Source organism: Ciona intestinalis, chromosome 1, assembly GCF_000224145.3.
Source record: "Ciona intestinalis chromosome 1, KH, whole genome shotgun sequence".
Lineage (NCBI taxonomy): Eukaryota > Metazoa > Chordata > Ascidiacea > Phlebobranchia > Cionidae > Ciona > Ciona intestinalis.
In genome coordinates this window covers 9,220,970-9,244,086 of record NC_020166.2, presented here as the reverse complement: position 1 = coordinate 9,244,086, position 23,117 = coordinate 9,220,970, and the positions used below count along the sequence as shown (strand labels likewise).

Genomic DNA, 23,117 nt, shown 5'->3' with positions numbered 1-23,117 from the left:
TCAAAGTATAAAAATATTTTTATCTTTATTAACGAATATATCTTTTAACTAAACCACAACCGAGAAACAATATCACAATATCTTGCACAACCAAGAAACTTTATTGCAAATAAACAAAGGGAAAGAGAATGGGGGGAAACACTTAAGTAGCAAAAATCAATAGTTGCAACAATAAATATTATTGATGCAACAATAATCACAACTTCTAAAGCTGGGATTTCTTTTCTAACCAGTGTCAGATTTATAAAGTGGACATAAGAGATAACTGCCTAAGTACAATGTGAGCTATCACGTTCCACAAACCATACAAAGTTGATAAAGTGTGATATTTAGCAGGAACAAGAGCAAACTTTTCTCTTGGATAAAAAGGGAAATGCAAGTTTTGTAGGCATCATTAAGAAGAGAGTATCAGGACATTTGAGATCAAGTTAAATTTCTCAATATACTTTCATTTCTTCAGTTCTTGGTAAAATCAAATATGATGTAGATTTGGTGTGCTGCCAAATTTCACCTGTGTGGAATAGTTTGTATGATAATAAAGCTGTGGCTTAAATAAATAGGAAAGTTTTAACACAATAGTTGGTACGTTCATGTTACCTGTTTTGTTTTTAACTCCTTGTCTGAATGTTGATCACTGAAGCGAAATGACTTCGATCTTTGAAAATGATTCTGAAAATTATGAATTAAGTAATAAATAATGTTTTCCGGACCACAGGAATACATCTTTTATCCATGCATCCACTCAAACACCATGTGTGTTGAAAACCAGCCTATTGCACTCATGATATATTCATATGTAGGCTAAATTGCTAACTAATGGGTTGGGTTACTACTTATACAACTGTTTGTTTTGCACAAGATAAGTATAAAATAATAAAGCTTCAAATATGTGTATGCATTCATATGCCATTAGTTATACATCCTATTACACAGCCTCACAGTACAAGTAAATCTACATATAAGGTGCAAGGTACTTCTTCATGACCTAAAACCTTAAGAAATAAACAGTTTTTACCGGGGACTTTCCTTTATACGGTACCAGCGCTTTTGTCCCATCCAGTGACGATTCACTGCTTCGTAAAATTGAGCTTGGACGTTCCTTGCTGATGTGTTTATCAGGATAGGGGTCATGACCCCCAAATGATGGCACCCTTGGTGGAATCACTGGGCTACGAGGGGGTAAACGAGGGTTCCTGAATATTGTGGTAAAATTAACATATAGTACTGGTCGATAAGATGGAGTACTATTAACACCTAAATCTCATGATTTTTAAACATGTTTCTAACAGTAAAAATTCCCTTCAGGAGTGAATATTCATTGTTTACTAACAAATTGAACAATAAAAGAGAATAAAAACCTTATATAAAAAATGAATAAATGTTACTTGTTTATCCTCAAGGTGGCCGGAAAACGACAGTTGTTATAACACAAGAATTTATACACCTGTGCCAGCTTACGAGTTCCCATGTATATTAACTTGTAGGTGATATGTATATTTGTGTATCCATACATGAACATCTGGCACTAAATTATTGTGATATACAAACCTAGATGGAAAATCTGAGGATAATCTCTGTGATGCTGAAGACTTCGGTCGCATAGGAGGTCTACCACCGGGGGAGCTAATGAGGTTGAATGTCGAATAAATACTCCCCAGTTCCTCGTAGTTTGAAGCATCGTCACCGATGTTAAATGAAGCGCGACTGTCAAGTATAAACATTGTTAATATTAATTTGAGGTCAGACAAGGTTCATACGCTGTTAGTTTAATGCTACAAGGCTATATATTGGCAGATTCAGTTATTTTTCAGTTTATACAGCAAATCTGAATAAATGATACTTTTCCATACAACTTTGGAGTTGTCATAATCACTGTAAAACGTAATCGGGTTATAATTTATACAACTCCTGCCGTCTTACTAAACATATAGGTAATTTGCGGCTCCCATAATGGTGCAACTATACTGGATCGATAGATCAACCACCTGACATTCTTTGCTTGGCTAACTCCTAACATCCTTTGTTTGGCATTACCACAACACCAATGCATCATAAAAGAAACTGAACAGAAACAATGTTTACCGTGATGTTTCGGAAAAACTCTTCGTCCTTTCTCGTTTGAAACTTCTTGAACCATCAGCAGTGTGGGAAGTTCTGTTCCTAAGATCACCTGTATGGTATCCACTGTAGTTACTTACTCTTCTCTCATCCTGGATGACCTCAGGCAGATGGTCATCAGCAAATGAAGAAGATCTGCTAACTCTTGTAGCTTCCCGTGGCGAGGGAACGACAAAAGCTGGAGATACCGGCGCCCTGTCCTCACTTAAGTAAGATGGAGGTCTCATTTTTAGCGGGTCCTGGATATTTGGGAGGCTTTTGCTTCGTTTAAAGGTGGGTGGGGGTGATGGGTAGATGGAATAGTCATCTTCTTGTAGGGGAAACCAAGTTGGGGTAATGCTTGTTCCACTAGTGCGCCGTGAAGGGGTGTAAGGGGGGTGCTTGGGGTAATTTGGGGGCAATGTGTGTGGGGTTGGGGTAGGGTAATTTGGGGGTAAACTATGTGATGGTGGGTTGGGTGGGTAAAATTCACCGTAACTTCCATAATACGACCCATAGTCACCGTATATACTCCCGTATTCACACATGCTGCATTCGCTGTCATAATATATACTGTCATCATAGTAGTTATTGCTGTGGGTTGAATAGGGGTAATGATGCATGGGGTAAGGAGGCGGCGGTTCCGGGTAATAGTTACGAGGGGGTTCACGCATGAGTGGTTTTGGTGGAGGCCGATAACCGGTGACCCGTGACTGGGGCCGGAAACCATTAACAGGTTCCGGTCGGTTGAAGTTGTGAAATTGATGACGGTAGAATCGATCATTGTGATGTAATGAATGATCATTATAACCTCCATACATTGAATGATCGGTGTATATGTCATCGGCTGGAAAAAAATTGTTTGTACAAAATTATTTATATTCGTACTGGTCTTAATTGTACACACAAAATGGTAGCACCCAGGGTCTTTGGATAACATACCGATTCTGGCCTATTTTCTAGGACCCATCACATACCACGCTGCAGGACCTCATCCATATATAATAGGATAGTGCCTAAATACTAATATATAATAGGTCAATTGAACAAAAATGTAACCTGCTTTTCATGTCTGCTTTTCAGTTACAGTGAATTTTGAAGTGACCACTGGGCTGGAACATTTGTTACATAGGAACTTGCTCAACATACACCCACAATGTAAGCAGCATTGATCTCGGAACTCTTTATTTTCTGATTATGAGATGGGCCCTAATCACTGTGCTACAACACCTATTAACACAACACACTAAACATAACTAACCTAATAATGGAAACTGCTGTGGTTGAGGTTGTTGAGCAACCGGTGGTGGAGGATTCACCTCATATTCAAATGGATCTCGCACTGAACTTATATGGCTTGTCCTTGAACGAACATCTTTGTATGATTTAAGATACCTGGAGAAGTAAATGGTAAAGTATAAAGGTGATAAATGTATATTGTTCATGCAAGGTAACTTTTTGGGTAAACAAGTAATCAATAAGTAAATCTTAGGCACCAAGCAAGCAAAACAAAACCCTTCTATGTTATGGAACTGTTTTAACGGAGATCTTAAAGGAAGATGACAGAAGAACTATTTTAAAAACAGGGCAACATGTATTAGTATATAAACCATTGCTGTCAGGCACATAGGATAAATCTGAGAGGGATCTTTTTTCATCGCTTATGATTGGTTACATAAAAATGCCAGTATTTTTAGACTTACACTTGTAATAAGCCTGTTAGCAACAGTTTATATTAAGATGATACCCAAATAAATGCCAAAAGAGCTAAACAAGTTTAATATGCCAGACAGTGACAGTTTATATACAGATAACTAAGACAACCCACCTCTCACAGTTCTCTGGATGTTGGTCACACAAACTTCCTCCAAACAACCTGAACAATACTAATATTAATAACTTCATTTGTCTTCGATTACGGTAGCAAAGATTTAAAAATATTTTAAATGAAAAGACAACAAATAGCGACAAAATAAGAGTTGTTAAAACACGCTTTAAAAAAATCACATTTAGTTGGAAAAAATAAGGGTGGTCATTAGACGCAGAAAACAAATGAGCCATTTATGTTTAATTTTTATTAAGATAGTCTTCTAATAGAATCAAAGTGTGCGTACAGACCTAAACATTTCTTCCATAGGATTTCCACCATTCGGATGCGATCGTTCCGACTCCAACCTCTTAAAAAACTTTGACACAACTTCAGGTTGAATGTCAGGTTTAACTGGCTCAGCCTTCTTTGGGGGTTGCTTCACAGGCGGTCTTCGTGTCATGGGTTTTATCGGGCGAGTTTTAGACTCGAATGAGTTGGAATGTCGGGGTAAGGTCGACTTCTTTAGGATTGGTGGAAGGGTTGATGTCACTGATGATGTCACAGTGCCTAAATAATGATTAAAGTATTTAAAACAACAGAACAATTATGAACTATATCTTAATGTTCAGTGTCTAATAACTCTAGTCTAAAAAGTGTGGACAAGAGAGCGGAGCTCTATTAAATGGGCACATTTTATTATAAACTGATTGGTTAAGAATATATGTAAATATACATTGTACAACTATGGACTGCATGATGTATTGCAACTAACATGCACAATAGTTATTATTGAAGATTTTAAAGCAAAACAAATATGAAGACCATAGCATACTTGACAGTGCCTAATTATTTATGTTCCATAATGGTGAGGTCCTGCATGGTTTTCCAGGAGACTTGGGACGTAACTATGTAAGCATGAGTTTCCTATCACCCCTTGCGTAATAATATATACTGTGCACAAAGTACAATATGTCCTACTTTTTGTTATTTTAATTACCACAATCTTCACAACTATAAATTGTACAGAACTTACTTGACTTTATTTTTGCTTCTTGTCGTTTTAAAGAGTTCGATTCGATATCCAAAGTTTTGGAAACAGATGGAGGCTTTTGTTCAACCTTTGTCTCAGGCTGTGAAATAAAACAAGTAAAACAAAGGAATCAATACAGAACTAAAGTTGGTGGGTTTTGAACCTGGTAACCTTTGGGTCACCCACCATTTACAAGGTAGAGTAGGTATACTACAAACCTTTGGTTTTTCTTTACTTTTATTTTCTTCTTTCTTTGGTTCGACTGGTGTGTCTGTTTTAAAGTTTAAACACATTAATGTATATACATGTATATATATGCATGAACACATCATGTGTGTATGGTATATACGAACTAAAAAGACACTTATGTTATAACTCATAATGAATGATACCACACAATGGTAAATTAAGATGTAGTTTTTAAATTAGGAATACACTAAAGTAGTAACTAAAATAAAAACTGAGTACACAGTTAATAAAAGTTTAAAGAGCCAAACAAGGATGAATAGTTAAATAGTTACATAGCTGTCAATCAAATTACCATCATATTGCTCCTCTGGCGGCAGATCATAGATACTCGACGTTGCTGACTTTGCTTCATCCGCAACGGCTCGACTCGGCATTTCTACAACTGTGACATCACTTTTTGCAGCATCATCCTTTTTCGGCCAGTTTTCATAAGTGTTATCAGGTATGAAGGCAGGATTTCCATACGTTGAACGATATAAGTCAGCACTATAATAACAACATATAACATAAATTAAATTCATGAGTTAATAATCCCTAGTTCCCCTGCTTTTAATTAAAAATGCATACAAGCTACTATGCCCATTGTAGGTGGCAATAGGTAATATATTGCTTATTGTAGGAAATCACACTTACAGAGCAGAATGTGCATATAAAGTTGGGGTAATAGGTAAACCCTGGCATAAATCTCAGGTACCCTGGTAAGTTTCTCATAGGACCTCACCCAAAGAAAACAGATCAACTTTTAATAGTTTGTAAGTAAGTACTGTATTTGTAAAGAATAGATTTTATCAGCCAATATGACATTACATAACTTTCCAATATGTATCTTTTTAGGTAAAACCTCAGGACATATTTACCTAAAATATTTCCCTTTAAATAGTTGTGTTAACAATAAAGGTCATATTCCTAAGCATAAACTTACAGCTTAGCCCAATTGCATTCTTGTATATTTTTTTAATAATAATAATAGGTCACACACCCTAGGCATTAATAATGTATTTAGTTTTAGAGTATAGTTGTATACAATATAACAAGAACACCACACTATAAATAGACCATAACTACCTTGAGGCATAAGAACTGGCTTGTTCACTTTGCTGCGACATATTTGACCTTTGACCTAAATTTGTTGTGCAACATTATGATGTCATAATAATAACATGCTCATAAACAAAACCTGCATTTAGGAAACTCAGATGTTTTTAACAAGATTTTAAAGTAGATATTTATTTATGTTATAAGTTTTAACATCCAAGTCTGTACTTAAGTTATGCATTGTTCTAATGTGATGTATACTATCCAAGGAAATTTTGTCTGTGTGCTAAAAGTATTTCACAATCATGTAACTGTGTAATAGATTGTGATCAAAAAAAAATGTGGAAAACAGTCATTTAAAAGTATTTAGACAGGAGGAATAAGTAAGAACCAACTTTCTTATTTCCCTTTCATTGAAGGAGTGTATTTACATATGTTATATTTAATATGATATACATAAATTTAACAATTTGCCCTTTTAAGCAACAAGGTCACGAGCAGAGGTAATGTCATATGCTGCTTCATGAATTCTGGTCTAGATACAAACACTCTTTCTTTTCAAAATTGAATATATGGTGTTAAAATATTGCTAATAAAGTAATCCCCCCATATTTTTTGCCAGGAATAAGTAGATTATGGTCAAATTTATGATCTACAGTAATACAGAGATATATAGACAAAAAGGAAAAAGGTAAAACATCTTTACTTCTTCTTTCATTGAATGAACTTTGTTGAGAAGATCGTTTCAACACCCCAACAACCTCTTCATCGCTACCTGTTGGATCAACTCCTACTTTTGGAGCTCCTTTGTATTTAAGGAGGCGTAGGTATGATATTACCACTATTATGAGGTATATCTGTTGACATGAAGAAAAAGTATATGTGTTAGTCAGCCACACAATTACAACTGCTGGACTCTTACAATTGCAGGCAGTTAGTGATAGTTAAAATCCAAGGTCACATTAGCCCTAATATTGATACTGATAGCAAAAGTTAAGCTTTAAACTTTTATATTTTGGGCTATAGGTAGGTTAGCTATGGCACCAGGCTATTTGTTCATCCAAATAGAAGTAGTGTGTTCTTAAACAAGACACTGAACGATGATATCTTATTGCTAATAGGCAAATATTAACCCCTTAAAGCTCTTAAAAAAAGGGCCAGGAATATCTTTTTCAGACTTACAATGTTTACTCAGTAATGCAGTGCACAAAAATCCAGAGTAGGCCTGCCCACCTTGCCACCCCATGGTAGGTGCTTACATATAAACATTGTACTTACATAAAATACAATGTGGCAGCCAGTAAGGCCCCACAAGGTAGCCATGTTGTTCTTTATCTTTGAATAATGATGATAGTTGGTTGGTGAATAAGGATTTGAATCATGAGGGTTGAGTTCTTTCCAAGGAATAATCGTCACATAAACAGCTTCACCCACATTGAATATAATAGCAATGGCAGTAACTACCATCCAAATAATTGAAGAGTTTCTCATCTTGATGTAATGTTCCTAAGAACATAATGTACAGTTGATAGCATGTTAGCATGTATAACAAAGTAGCATAGCTTGAATAAAACATATGATAATCGTACTTATGTTTGCAATAATATAAAGTACAAGAATTGGGGTGTAGGAGTTGAGGGCAAACTGTCTTAAATCCAAAGTCTTCTGACTAGGACCTCAGTTATACAGAATAAAACAAATTTAGGTATAGAGCCAAAAGTTTTTTTCCATAAAAACCTTAAGCTTAACTTACCTTTTGTCCCCATATGCACGAAGCAATCATTATAACAAGAGCTCCCAACATATTCAAGGCTGCCGACCCCATTCCTACTATCAACATAATCCTCCAAATGTTCATAAAGATTCCATCTGAGCTCGACCAAATTGTCGACTTTCGTCCACTGGTTTGTCTGAAGTCACTCACCCGTAACACTGTGTATCCAATACATAACCCCTGTGATCAGAATGGATTGGTAAAACCTCCATAAATATGAATAGGCACGAGTGAAGACTCCAATACGTTACAGATTAGGCTGGTGTAAATTGTAAAGTGTTAGAGGTTGGCGGTAGGTGTTATTAAGTTATTAGTAAAGTATCATTTTACTTACAATATATATAAGGCCCGTTAGCAAACTCCCAGCACCAAGACTACAAAATCCACAACAAGAATAAACGATTGGATCTTTTTTACTTCGTTTCTTCTTATACCATGGACGTTCTGGTTTAGCAATACGTCCTGATTCGCGCGAACCAAGGCTACTGTTCCTTCGTGGTTGATCGATGATGACATCGTCAGATTGTTTTTTCTTTTCTTTTTTAACCTAATCACGAAAAACGTTCTGTAACATTCGAAATTAGCGTCCCTTGTTACGGAGGTGACGTATAATTAATGAAAGTTAGGTTTCTATGTAGTTTTGTCATAGATGTTTGTATCGTTGATATTTTTTAGCCCACGTTGGGGTTTGTTTAACATATACTGACCTTTTTTTTAGTTTTCTTCTTTTTTCGCCGTGACGAATTATTTCTTGAATTTCTGGAAGAATCTCTTGAGTTACTTCTACTTCGTGCTTTAGTTTCCGATTTTTGTTTAGGTTTTCTTGACTTTCGTACTTTTTTATCCTTTTTCGTTTTAACTTTGACAGCTTTAGATTTACTTTTCTCTTTTGGGGCTTTAGATTTAGCTTTAACAGTTTTGGCAGATTTGCCTTTAATTTTCATTATGAATCTACCTTCTTTTTACGCTAAGTGATCATATACATTTTCACACTAAAACAAATACATTTCTTTACATATTTTTTCTTTCATATACCACTTTGCTTTTTCGTAAACTTTTATAAACTCACCATGCCAAATTGAGGTTCAACAAAAAACTGTCGCTGTTCACCAAGTGAATTATTTTGACCTACGAAACTCGTTAAACAATAATGCTTTAACAACTCTTTTTATGATCAAGAAACTTGGACTTTCGAGAGCGGTGAAACAACGAATCTGTGTCGCTTTCTTTTGCCCAAGGCCATTTACACGTCGGAGTGAATGATAATTACAGATTACCACAAACACACCGCCATTCGTTCTAGAGCTAATGACGTACGTATTTATAGGCACACAAAGTATCGTTAAGTTGTCATGGTACTTGATTAACAAAATATTTTCAGCAATAACCGGAAACATTGGCAGTTTTTCAACAATCTGTATTCGAAGCTGGCAACGGAATTTCTCTGTTAAGCTCCAAAACCTAATTGATTACAAATAAATAGTTTCACCCACAATTTTAAATAAAATGTATATTAAGTTTGTTATTAGAATTTTTTATACCATTTTTATACCACCCAGATGACGTCAAACACAAGATTCTTTCGTCACAATGCTATTCGTAAATTATATATTTTTAAATCAGAAAACTTTTTTTGCATTAAGACAAAAAATTAGTATAAGTGCGTAGTTTATCCCTATTTATACTAAAAACAGGTAAGCGAGTATACTTTAATACCGTACAAGTTCATTTACCGTGATGGTTTATTATCATATCACATTTAACTAAATAAAAATATTCCGAATTTTACTACTCGAACATCTGATGTTTGGCACTAAAACTTTAAATATACGATGTATATTTGTATACAGAATGGCAACAGAAAAGGCGAATAATGTCCCCGAAACAAGCAATACTGATAAAGACGTTGAGGTACAGGATAAGGAAACTACTGAAGGTGGCAGCAAACGCCACTCATTCTATAGTGCAATACCTCTGACGCGGCGAATGCAAGAAGGAGCATGGGGTAAAACAAACTATTAGAATGCGGTTACAATTTAGCACTGTAAGTTACACGGTTACAAGCTTAAGTAAATATAGTGTTTTAAAATTACTATCACGGTTATAACCACATAGATTAAACAGGCTGCATTATCTTCGTTTTAGGGGGCAATGCGCATACTCTGTCTTAAATCCCAGGTCCCCTGACGTGCCCTTATAGCTGCCGTAGGGCACGTAGGACCTCGCATATATAAAAAAGGCTCTTTTCTTTTTATGCCAAAATTTACACCATTTTAATATTTTTAGGCAAATTTCAGGAAAGAGGTCGAAGGTCTCTTGAAAGATTACAGAACCGAGTTTCGTCTCGTTTTATGGGACGACCAATTAACTTATATATTGCGATTGTTGGCGTGTTCTTTGCTATCATAGCTACAATAGTTTACGTGGAGGTAAAACTATGTACTCGTTAGTTTTTAACTAACAGCTGATAAAACTTTTATTGACAGTCGAGTTTCTAAATCTATGATGGTGTGTGGATAAGCATACATGACTTTTGGTTGGTTTGGTTATTTATATTCTCGTGGGTGGGAACCTGAGTGGCTTAACCATGGTTGCCACTCGGATGTCCACAGACGAGTTATTAAAATATAGTATATTAGTATGTTGCATTTTATACCAGATTTAACCATCGTTTTACAATTTGCTATACACATTCAAACATTTCTATAGATATACCTACGGCCTAAATGGCGAACCGCTGAAGAACAACTTCTGTTGGACCTAGCGGAAACCCCTGCCCCCCTTGAACGGTAAGGGCGCCATCTGCCGAATGGAAATTTTGACGTTATTACGCGAATCGTTTTTGCTTCGGCGTCAAAAATTGGTTGTGTGACATCACAAAGCGGGTGTTTCAGTTCATTTGTTTTATATTGTTTCTATGTTTTTTAGTTTTCGAAGATAGCTTGAATATAAAAGGAATTACGCTGTAATGTTACCATTAAAGCCCTGGACCATCTTCGCGGAAGCGACAGGCTTCAACGTCTGGTGAGATCCATGCGATATGGAGTGTCAACATAGTACTGGTGTTAGGGTAATGAGCCAACTTGGCCTAAATCCCAACATAGATACCTAAACATGATCCCAGGTCTCATTTCGTATCATAATGTAGTACTTTACATATGTAGAGTATAGGTTACGCTGTAGTGGCCTTAAGCTAATCATTAACTACATAATTACGCCATAAATCTCTTACTCAGAAACGCGCCACTATCACAAGTAACGTTTATTGTTTAACAATAAAGAACAATGAGGTCGCGCACGTGAGGAGCATGCGCCTGTGACGTCATAATCACGCAGCGCTATCGGCATTAAATACCATTATTAAAGAACAATTGTAAAGCGGGTGGTGACCTAATTCAACGAATTATTAGCTTAAACACACTAAGTAATAAATAGGAAATATATGGACAAGTTTGCATTGAAACGGAACACGCGGTGTATAAGAGTGGAATTTCAAAGGATATAAAACTGTGTACAGGAGTTTTAAATTAAATTAGTGACGTAATAATGACGTCATACGGATGGTTTAAATCACGTGAAGCATGCACGAGTTAAAGGCGTCACATAGGGGCTTTGTGACGTCAGAAGAACAAAGTTTTAAGGTATGTGAAGTGTTCTGTGACGTCAGAGGTTTCTTTTGTTGCTTCGAGCGGTCCTTTTGTGACGTCACTGAATCCACTTGTGACGTCAATGAGCCGTTTTGTGACGTAGGTGGTAGAACATTTTCTTTGATTATAATTCCTGTGAATGAAAGGGGGGAAATAAAAATGGGTCATGTTAAAATACCCATAAAGTGACGTACGTCGCAGCTCGTAAGCTGCCACGAGGTGTATGAAACAACGCCCATGTTATAACGACCCCGCTACGCTAGCATGCATAAGCTTAACTGTGGGTAAGAACCGAGCAAACAACTTAAAATTTATTAATTTTTTCGGTTAGAGTAAGAAACGTAAAAAGATAATAGGACGAAAAGAATGCAAAATTAACCATAAATAACAGCCATTATAACGTGCCAATAATAAAATAATTTATACCAAACATTGCACACCAGATATTCTTACCTTTCTTCTGTAGTTTTAACTTCAAGCTTTCTGGCATTTCTTTTGGTTCTCTGGGTGCTGTAACTCCTGGTATGATCGGGAGGCTGGGGGCAACTCTCGAGGTGGGGGAATCCCGGAATGCCATTAAAGAGTCACGAGTGTACACAAGTCTGTTGCCACCTTAAAATAAAAGATTGATTCGTTTATAAAACTGTAATTTAAAGTGTAAGTCCAAAAACACTATATTTTTATCCCCATATTCACTATGAACCAAATTAAGAATATAATGTTAGAAGTTCCAATCCAGTCGGGGGTAACTTAATAATTATGTGGTATAGTGGTAATCGCCTAAATCCCGTAAAGTGGCTCGCGGTAAGTTTTCACCCATAAATAATACGACTAAATAATTAACTTACATATTTCTTTCGTATCAAGTTTAAGATCTTGTTCATTTTTTCGATTATTTCTCGGTGACTTTCTTGTTCGTTTCGGACTTCTAAGCTTTTTCTTTTCAACTTTTGGCTGGCTCTCATATACCCTCAATACTATATTTGACGTCACAGGCGGCATTGTTACGTTTATATCAGTCTACGAATGAAACAGAGAAGCCCGACTTCGCGTTTATAACGACGATTTCGTTCGCTCGATTCTCACGCCACTCGCGCGACCTGGAGTAACCGATTTACTATTCGACCTAACGTAACCTCTGAGCAAACACAGCGAAAGAATGGCGAGAATTGCAGCGAGTGGTCCGAGAAAGAGAATCGCGAAGGCGGATTGACAATCTTATGACGTCATAATGAGAGTCGTTCTGTGAATCGAAGGCTTCGCGATAGGAGAGTTCCAAAAATATCCAACACAGTAATGGGAATTACTGGTAACAAGAACTTTGGTTTAAACTTAAAACTACGCGAGGACGTTTAGTAAACTTGCCTGAACCATGAACTTGTGCATTGCAAGTTTTATTCATAAAATTTACATCAGCAAGATAAGTGATGACGATGCAATGACGTAACATTTGTTTTGCAGCATGGTTGCAATATTTTAACTTTACAAACAAATAAAGTTCTAAATGCATGTTATGGGTAAATATAAATTATTATCTTCGCGTGATGGAGCAACGAAAATTGTTATAACACGGGTGTACTGTTTCCCCTACCTTGTGCCAGCTTATGAGTTACCATGGACGAAATATGAAGTCGAAAATGGTCAAAATACATTTGTTATTTGTCCTTGGTGGTTTCGTGTTTGAACAACTCATCCGACGAGGTCGGAAAGTTGAAATCATGGAATGCTAAATACGCATTAATGGTTAACATAGCTTAACTTGTATTTGTTTCGGATTACAGTAACAAAAAATAATACACGGAAAAAGGCATGGTATAACAATAAAACACGTTTTCGATTAAAACCAATACTAAACACGCTCATTATGCTTTGTAAGCGTTTCAATCTATCACATTCGTGTTAAATTGCTAAATGTATTACAAAAAATACATAATACTTGGCAAATTACAGCTTAAACCAATGGTCCAGCTATTGCTCCTATTAGAGGCTTGAAGAACGTTAACGTTCGTCAATAGCAGTGTAAATGTGCGTCTACATATTTATCCTCGTGGGGCGGGACAACAACTTACGAGGCGTAGTAGATAAATATTATGAAATACTGTGAAATAAAACACTGATTATTAGCAACAGCCTTGGATTCAAGGCGTTAATATTTTGGCAAAAAAAGATCTTGGATTCAAATCCAAGGCGGGTGACTTGTATGCTTTACACTCGGTTGATAAATTTTGGTGGGACAGGTGGTTTAGGTCTGCATGGTGTGGTTGGTGCACTGTATGTGTTTGGAGGTAGGAACCTTCGCCCTTCCTGTGAGCATTTAGGTATTAATTAACCAAAAAAGAATCAAGCACAAAGTAACATACATAGTAACTCGTAAGCTGGCACAAAGTGTATGAACACCTGTGACCTAATGATCATATATACCAGGGTGGGGAAAGACGGGACACCTTTAACACTTAATATCCAAATGTCCAGACCGAGTTTAAAAAAATCAACAGCGGTCTGTTTGGTAGTCGTGAGGATACGGTTCATAATTCTTTAAATGTTCTTTGTTTATTACCAAATGAGACAAGAAAATAGGATGAAAGGTGTCCCACCTCCCCACCCTGCATATATAAAAGCGCAATAAATGATTGCTACACTTTGTTATTGCAATCTTTTGCAAACGTTTGTACACACACAGTAATTCAAACATTGCTATCAAACATTAGTCGGAAATATTAACTTTAAGCAAACAGTCCTTGGTCAAATGAGGGTATAATGTATACAAATATATGTGCACAGCAATTTTATAGCTAAATCAATGTTATCGTAAATGTTTGCTGGCAAGGTTAATTGACTTTTAAAAGTTATATTCAGGTCAGTTTGATCGTAGAAACGAAGGGGGCAATTTTGCCGGAAGAGTTTTGCTTGATAAATATTCACTAGAACGCGAATCACATTAAGTTTAATTTCTTGAAATAAATGAATTTATCCTCGCGTGGTGGAGCAACGACAGTCATTTTAAAACGAGTGTGCTTTAAAACAAGTGCGCGACAGTCGTTTTAAAACTAGTGTGTAAAACGAGTTCTGTATGGCTGACAATAAGACAACTTTATTAGTGATCACTGGATTGGAGCACAATTATGATTTCGTATAAGCTTTGGTTTCATATAAGATTTACACACTACAATATATAGCAGTTTACAGCGATACACCCAGTCACCCACCATTCGTTGCACGATGATAGCAGGCGACGATGATTTTCTTAAGTTGCTGTTGCCATGCAGTTTGTTCACATTCAAACTGTTGTTGGAAATTATGGAATGACGTTTTGGTGACGTAGGTCTCGATGGGACAGGAGTGTTTTGATTGCTGGTGAGAAACGAAAGTTGTTTAACGGTCACCATTATTGTAATTGGTTTACAGTGGTTGCGCAGTTCAAGCAATTCTAGAAAGGGGTGGGCGGAAATAAGTTGACCATTTAAAAGGAGTGCAACGACGAACATACGAATATTGCATTATAGTAGGGCGGATACACAAAAATTTGAGTTAAATCTGCATTTAAATCATCACCTGAACCGTGTATGTGCCGTGGACGCTTTAGGGTTCATCACAGTAAGTCTGGTGTTTAACCTTGACCTCTCACGACGTAATGTGTAAAACAAGAGAGCAACCAAGAACAAGGATAATATGACCACTGCTGCGACCAAACTCTTGCCTGTAATAACACGATGATGGGTGCAATAATTCATGTTATCAATTGTTAAACCTCGCGTGGTGAGGCAGAGACACTCGTTATAACCTGGATGTTCTGTTTCATACATCTTGTACACGCTTACACGTTATACCATATATAGTATTTTGGGACATGTACTCTAAAATAGTGTTGTGAAATGTTTAAAACACGTTCAGGAAATATGGGAACTTTTGTGCTGACGGTATCCCATCTTACCCCATCCCATACTATACTTAAATTGGTGTTATTATAAGTGTGTTATTATAGATACAGATATTGATAAATGCTCCAACAACATACCTGATGACGTCTGCATGACGTCACACTCAACTTTATCAGGTGACAATGGAGCCAGGGGTTCTAAAGGACCAAGTGTTGGGGGGTTTTGTGGGGGAAGGTTAAGATGGGTTGTATCTCTGAGCGCGTTTGCTGTAGATAAGTGTAGGAGATTGGTTTAATCAACATATTAGGGTTCTTGGTATTGAAAATCAATGGTATACCGTAACTCTTCCACCCTATGCTCACTGTGAGTAATTGCTAAAAACACGATTAGGACATTTTGAATGTTATGTGCTATATAACTGCACCAATTTTACCCCACAGTATACTATACCAACATACAAACCTTATTGCTGTAAATAAAAAACACCCAAACCTTTAAATATACCATATGTTTTACATTTCAAAACATCCGCAATAATAGTTTAACGCATTATCGCTGCTATCCTACACCTACAATACTATACACATAACCCAACCACCCCAACACCTTACCACACAGTTTATTGTTGCAAGTATCCGTTGTATCCTCACACTTAGAACACGCCCCTCCCACCAAGAACGGGGTCATCATCTTAGGCTTGCCATCCACTGAACTATATACGTTTCCCCTGCATGAAAAATGTTTACGTCAAGCTAGTAACGTATACCTATGACGTAAACAGCAGGTACAATACACAATGTATAAGTAACATATAGTAAGTTGGGCGAAGACGTGACACCTTTAGCACATAATATCCAAATATCATGATTGTGTTTTAAACAATTAACAACGGTCTATGGAAGTTATAAGGATGTTCTTTGCTTACTATACCAAATGGGACGAGAGAAAGGGAGTGAAAGGTGTGTGCCTTCTTTCCCCACCCTACTATAATCCTTATACACACTTTGTTTAATTACAGCAGAATTGTTTTAAATAGCTAACTCAGTGTAAGTTTGTGTTGTATCGTGGGCAGTAATATTTCAACTTACGCTGGTGAATAATTACAAATAAAGAGATGTGAATCCTCGTGCTCAAAATCACTGACGTAATCGCACATTGTGAGCGAACAACCGATCTTGTATGACGCAGCCCATGCTACCTTATATGGAATAAAAACAAATTAAACGGAATTGCAACAAAATTATCGCAATATTTGCAGATTTAGGCCGGTCAGGAAGTTGTTTAACGAACACTTGGCTCGTCGTTACAAACCGGCGGTTGACACTATGTACGTAATTACTTATAACTGGTACAGTTTGGAATTAGGATATCAGCAGATAATATCCATATAATAGGGTTGGAAAAGATGAGACACTGCTGGGAAAAGATTTTATTCTATTTTCTTGTCCCAAATGGTAGTATACATAGAACAATAAAAAAGTTATAAAATCGTATCCTCACGGCTCCCATAGACCGTTGTTAATTGTTTAAGGCTGCGTGGCCATCAAAAGATAGGAAAACATTGTAACATATATGTACTTCTAACATGATACAACTGTAGAGTTATCTCATACTTGTGTATAGTGTCCACACTTCTTGTTAGCTTCACACGTTAAAGTTGCGTAATCGAAATCTGATTTCTCATCAAACCACATCTGTGTTGCTGCAACGGGGTCGAATCTCGACAGCGGGGAGCGAGACACGTATATGTTTTCCCCTATGCTGCAAAACAAAGTTATATATTGTAGTATTTACTGTTTCTGCCAGGCATATAATTATCATTAGCAGGGTGGAGGAAGATGCGACATCTTTAGCACATAATATCATCCCAATATCCTGATCTTGCTTTAAACAAATAATAACAACAGTCTATGGGAGTCGTGAAGATGCGATTTTATAATCTTTTGAGTGTTTTTTGTTTACTACCAAATGAGACAAGAAAATAAAATGAAAGTGTTTCATCTTTCCCCACAGTGTGGTGAACTAAAATTGTATTTTGGCGCAAGAATTTTACAGAATTTTGACTGAACTTCCTGCAAGAGTTTCACTGAATAGGACATCGAAACTTAAGCCCTCCAAATTCTTGCCGACAGAGCCAAACATAAGTATGTATAGTAGGTTAAGGTAAGATGGCCCAGGTTTTTACTCTCTTTTGGTAAATCCATGTGTAGATGTCACACACTTCCAATTTGAAAGCCGTATATGTAAATATAGAATCACTGTATGTTTAGCATATATGGTATCATATACAATACATGCCACACCTGTTTCTAAACTTGGAGTGGAACCCAGCTCTATTGTGAGAGAACTGACATTTCGTTCCGTATTCGGTGGCTCCTCTTGCTAGTTCGTCGTCCCATGTCTGGTGAACAAGGCTTCGATTTACATTGTGTTGAATAATGAATGTGCTGGTGTAACTTATTGATTCCTGCGTGGCCAGGCAACAACAGTCGTTTTAAGACGAGTGTTCTGTTTTATATTATACACTCTGTGCCCGTATATACAGGTTACCACGTAAGTAACATTTTGGGTGACGCTTTTTATTCTTTGGCAACTTGGCCAGCCATAGGTGACCACTGGTATTTTTCTAAGGACACATACAACCACAAAGTTAGCAGCACCATGTCACGAACCCAAAACTATGAGTTTTAGCTGCTGTATAAGATCAAGTCACCCATGTAACAACTCTACAATGCGCATTAGGTCTTTAAATACATCATGTTTGTCTGGTGTAAAAAGACACCCGTGTTATAACTCGACTGTGAGTAATACAGCATTTGTGTTAGGTGTAGAAGAATAATCCCCCGTTATTACTCGCCAGAGAACATAAGGTCTATATACACAAACATGCATCGCTTACCATGTATCTCATGTTCGACGACGACAACGACCTTCGTAGTTTATTATGTATGGAAACAATCTTTCTTATATCAGTGGGAGATAAAGTTATTGTGGTTGGACCTCTTCCAGCAATTACCTGGGTGATAATGCAGGAGGTATTCATGATTCCACGTGTTATTTTACTAGCTATACTGTATGCGATCAAATATATAAACTGTGGGGAAGACGGTCATTTTTAGCACAAAATATCCGGATCGTGTTTTAACAATTAACAACGACCAATTAACAATAACAAAAATGGTAGTCGTTGGGGTATAATTTTATAATTCTTTGATCGTTATTTGTTTACTACAAATAGAACGGGAAAGTAGAATAAAAAGGTGTCCCATCATGCCCACCCTAATGTAAGTTTTGTTAATTTATGTATTTATTTCTATTGATAACATGTAAAAACTATGAGATCGTCTACAGCTTAATAATATGACAACAAGGAAAACATTAATTTCAATTATAGTCCCACTCAAGATAAGATCTTATAGCGCGCTATGAAATTAAATTCGTGCCTTTATTAAAATGTGTAAGTAGGCTACATACAATATGCATCGTGGTTATAACACGGCTGTAGACAAAAAGGGAATACACAAACGGATAAAAATTTTCTAACATTGCAAAATATAAGTATAACATTTATTAATTCTCATTATGACATATAGGGCTGCAAAAATTGAGACACCATTTCATTCTATTTCTCCCATTCCAGGTTATAAACAAAGAATATTCAAAGAAATATAAAACCGTATCCTCACGACCCATAAACCGTTGTTAAATGTTTAAAACGCGATCAGGATATTTGGACATTAAGTGCTAGAGGCGTCCCATCTTCCCCCAGTCTATACCATATTTAAATATTGCTTTTATTACAGTCCCGAGATGTGCGTTATTAAAAGTAAAAACGCATAATACAGTCTTTATAACACTGTAAACAGCCAATACGTGACTGGATATTCCCAACCTACAAAATTCCATAGTAAAGCATTTAAAGCCTATATTATATATTAACATAGTTACTCACATTTTGCCAAACCAAAGCCAGCAACACCAACACCACCCGTGCCATCCTGCTACCTGTGTGCTGGATTATTACGTCACACAGCACACTGTTCGACAATACAGGAAAACGGAAACGTGACGTCATATGCCAGACTTCCAAGGGAGTTTCTCTTAACCGAAGTTCAATGGCATGGGTTGGGAGTTTTGGTTCGTATCTTCTAATGGAAAGTTTTATGTGAATGATTCACCAGAAAACTGAACGATATCTTTCACCTAAAATATCTTTTATCTAAAAAGTTGAAATAAGTAAATATCACGTTTTAATATTAGGTTAACGGTCACCGCTTTCATCCAATAATTTGTAAAAATTTTACTCCTATATCTACAAGAGAGCAAAGCTCTAACTAATGAGCATGTATATTTAAGTTAATAGGCATAATACTAATTAACCGTTTACTACAACGGTCGACTCATCACAATAAAACATAATTTCCATTATAAGAGTAGTGCTTTCAATGCGTTTCCACTTAAAGTTAAACAGTCCATTTAAAACGGTAAAAGTGTGACTGTACGACCATAAGCAGTGACCTATCGATATATCGTCATGGTTATAGCACAATGTCCCGAGCAAGACCGTAAAAATCGTCAGAAATAAACCCTGGACTGTATTTAATCAATTGAACAATTCCACATTGCATTTTAGCCCTCTACTGCCCACGTGCGGAGGGAATCAAGCTACACCGTTTAAAATGAGAACTACCGTAAATAGCTTGCCTGATTGTTTATTTGTTAATGTTAAACGCGAGAAGAAATTTACAAATGCAATTTACATACAATAGATTAAATGCCAAATAAAATAGGTGGCGTTTGTCTACAGGTTTAATAGAGGCGGCTTTCTGTAAAATAAGAACAGGATTAAAATACCTTCATAGTTTATGTGGCTGGCGTTGGTGGAAAGCCACTACGGCACGACAAGCCCCCAGCCAATGGTAGTGGGTTTCTACTTAGGTGAGAAACCCTTGCGGGATGTTACTGTCCACACAGGTTAAAGAAACCCCAATAGACAAAAATGATACAGCGAATGCACATACACATGTGCACGACAACGACAAAAAGAAATAAATAATACAACGATGTGCAAATACAAAATGTGCAACAGAGCATGCAATAAACACAACAGCTCAATCATAACAAAAAATGGTCGATTACAAAAAAAATATTTAAGTGGACATAATCATTGAAATATATTCAAAGAAAAAAGGTTCAAATTCTGAAAGATAATCATCTGCAGTGTACACCATATTGTATGTCCGACCGCAAGGAGTCGAAGCCAACAACGGCTCCGCATGTCCCAATCGCAGGGCAAGTCTCCATGTTGGTACCGCGATACTCTCGTCGTATTTTCACACAATATAATAACGTCCGGATGTTACGCACCGCATCGACCGTTACGAAACTGCGCCAGGTTGTTACGAACCGCATTGACAGTGACCTAAATATCCGAGCGTAGCATCACTGGCGGCGACGTCCACGCAACAACCCGACCGTGACGTAACTCAATTCAAAACTTACGTAACCGCACCGAACGCGGGGTCATGACACTGCTCTGACCCACCGTATCGACGTCGTAGCGTAACTGTGACGTGGCCATCGCCCCAATCACGCTACACGACGCTTTATTGTAAACATTAGTCTCATGGTGATGGTTATACATTATATCATAACAATAAAATGGATACTGTTTATTTTATGCGCATATTATACGGCGTGTCAATATTACTCGAGTATATGTGTACCAACAAAGCTTCCTTATCAAGCGATTAGGACAATACGGAATCGTTGAAAGATTCGACCTTTGTAGACGAAGTACACAATAGAGTGTACAACAACAAAATCTGATCCAGCAAGATGTTCGCCATAGTTTCAATGCATATATTTTAGTGACTTGCAAAATGCACTATAGTAGTGACTGACAAAAACAGCTGGCAACACTAGGTCCAGCAGATAAGGGATCTTTTTAAAGGCAACACTGTTAAGGGTGTACCAGTTAACACGCTCACACATACGAACACACACATAATATACTTTAAACGCCAAACCATTTATCCTATATTGGCGTCTTCATCTTTGTTCTTCGTCTGCAAAACAAAGATGGTAGTTACGTCACAAAATGGTTTTAAACGTAATAGTTACGTCGATGTCTAAAGTTTAAGTTTATTTGAAACTGTACTACGTTTTAATTGTAATATTTGGTGATACTTGGGTATATTAAGTTCCAGAAGACTTATTATTTGTATACCGAATTTGTTGTTATGTTATATTGTATAGTGATAATGTTAAAACATAAGTTACCTTGCGCTTTCCTTCTGCAGCTTAATTCGCCGACTTTTCTGTAACGATGTAATGGGTAAATACAAGTGTATATTATTACGTCATAATTACCTTTGTTCTTGCTTTCGCTCGTGACGATCCAGGTTGTTCCTCTGTGACATCACATACCATATTCTAAAAAATATTAATCTTTCTAAGTCTGCATTATATAACAGTAAAGATTATGACGTAACAATAACTTATTATATAACAGTAAAGATTATGACGTAACAATAACTTACGAAGTGGGTTCTTCTGTTGCATCATCACCACTCCGTGACGTCACATCATCGATGTTTCTATAAAAAAAACTCGTGTACGTAATAATGCCAATTGTAACTATACTTTACCAATTCTTTTGATCTTCTTTCTTCACGCTCATGGCGCAAATAAAATTATAATATACAAGTAATGTGCCTTACGCCGACGCAAAACGCGCATGGGGCCCCATTATAAAAAGTCACGAAGCGCATGCGCATAAGTAAACCGCATTGTGACGTCGTCAAACCAACACTGCACTAAACGAGTTTGACGTAACGATGACGTAGTAATAAGAAGCGATAACGACGCGGCGACGACCCGACTCGCTACTAATGTAACAAAATCAATTATGACGCAACGGAAGCTAAATCGGTGACGTCACGTCGCGACTGACGTATAGTGACGTAATAACGATACGTCGCGAATCTGCAAAAATAAGAATCGAATAAGAAACTAAAACGTTAAGTTATGCGCAAGGCACAATACTTTAATTAAATAATGTTAGTATGTTAAATAATCCTATTAAGATGAAATGTATTGTAATGGAATACTGTGTAGAATAAGTATTAGGATTTATAATAACTGCTGTCATATGTTATTATAGTTTAATAATAAAGAAGTACTTAACTTATATCTTGAAATATAATTCCAATCTGGTGCAGAACAAACTTGATCCAAGCTGCCACGTCGTGTAAAGAACCCGCGTTGTAAGGTTGCTGTTTTATACCCAAGGATTAATCAACGAAAAGCGGGGGTAATCAACTAAAGTGTTCCCGATTTTGTTTCCTATATTTCTTTTCTCCCCGGGCATTTGTAGTGTAGGTTGCGGTAAGATAGAACGTGTATTTCATAGCTATTTACCGTCCCATGTTAAAGTAAACAAATAATATTTACAGAAATATGTAACCGTTACCCCGCTACTCTTAAACGCGTTACTAATTTTTAAAACCCGGTTAGGAAATATGGCATATTATGTGCAAAGGGTATAATGTATGGATAACAATTTAACAACCAATAATGGCTCCCTGTGGCCAAA

The 23,117-nt window shown here is 36.8% G+C and overlaps 4 protein-coding genes and 1 long non-coding RNA gene across 6 annotated transcripts; 1 reads left to right on the top strand and 4 right to left on the bottom strand.

The window, feature by feature from the left end:
* Positions 1 to 82: 82 nt before the first annotated feature.
* LOC100181251 lies at positions 83 to 8,939 on the bottom strand. The gene is made up of 17 exons (XM_002123568.3): positions 8,703 to 8,939; positions 8,330 to 8,542; positions 7,975 to 8,175; positions 7,500 to 7,727; positions 6,928 to 7,078; positions 6,252 to 6,306; positions 5,479 to 5,672; positions 5,156 to 5,208; positions 4,941 to 5,037; positions 4,216 to 4,474; positions 3,926 to 3,973; positions 3,359 to 3,492; positions 2,083 to 2,944; positions 1,549 to 1,704; positions 1,016 to 1,193; positions 598 to 669; positions 83 to 511 (listed from the first exon to the last, which is right to left on the bottom strand). The coding sequence occupies exons 1-17, from the start codon at positions 8,937 to 8,939 to the stop codon at positions 473 to 475; spliced, it is 3,177 nt and encodes a 1,058-aa protein (XP_002123604.2). The 3' UTR covers positions 83 to 472.
* LOC100178891 lies at positions 8,851 to 10,990 on the top strand. Of its 2 annotated transcripts, none has more exons than XM_026840479.1 (4): positions 8,851 to 9,308; positions 9,846 to 10,000; positions 10,282 to 10,424; positions 10,705 to 10,990. In XM_026840479.1, exons 1-4 carry the CDS (start codon positions 9,304 to 9,306, stop codon positions 10,786 to 10,788), a joined length of 387 nt encoding a protein of 128 aa, XP_026696280.1. In that variant the 5' UTR covers positions 8,851 to 9,303; the 3' UTR covers positions 10,789 to 10,990. The 2 variants fall into 2 exon arrangements, with proteins under 2 accessions (XP_026696280.1, XP_002128539.1); XM_002128503.3 differs by lacking the exon at positions 8,851 to 9,308 and adding an exon at positions 9,599 to 9,689.
* Positions 10,991 to 11,244: 254 nt separating this feature from the next.
* Positions 11,245 to 12,679, bottom strand: LOC100176574. Its single transcript, XM_002128615.4, has 3 exons — positions 12,491 to 12,679; positions 12,096 to 12,254; positions 11,245 to 11,775 (listed from the first exon to the last, which is right to left on the bottom strand). The coding sequence occupies exons 1-3, from the start codon at positions 12,642 to 12,644 to the stop codon at positions 11,561 to 11,563; spliced, it is 528 nt and encodes a 175-aa protein (XP_002128651.1). The 5' UTR covers positions 12,645 to 12,679; the 3' UTR covers positions 11,245 to 11,560.
* Positions 12,680 to 13,379: 700 nt separating this feature from the next.
* LOC100186797 (GLIPR1-like protein 1) lies at positions 13,380 to 19,728 on the bottom strand. The gene is made up of 10 exons (XM_002128696.5): positions 19,473 to 19,728; positions 18,420 to 18,536; positions 17,824 to 17,921; positions 17,134 to 17,281; positions 16,609 to 16,718; positions 16,132 to 16,247; positions 15,658 to 15,786; positions 15,195 to 15,339; positions 14,849 to 14,993; positions 13,380 to 13,946 (listed from the first exon to the last, which is right to left on the bottom strand). Exons 1-10 carry the CDS (start codon positions 19,593 to 19,595, stop codon positions 13,848 to 13,850), a joined length of 1,230 nt encoding a protein of 409 aa, XP_002128732.1. The 5' UTR covers positions 19,596 to 19,728; the 3' UTR covers positions 13,380 to 13,847.
* A 1,122-nt stretch (positions 19,729 to 20,850) lies between these two features.
* Positions 20,851 to 23,117, bottom strand: LOC108949486. Its single transcript, XR_001974722.2, has 4 exons — positions 22,063 to 23,117; positions 21,893 to 21,955; positions 21,803 to 21,840; positions 20,851 to 21,588 (listed from the first exon to the last, which is right to left on the bottom strand). It is a non-coding gene; the product is annotated as an uncharacterized LOC108949486 (long non-coding RNA).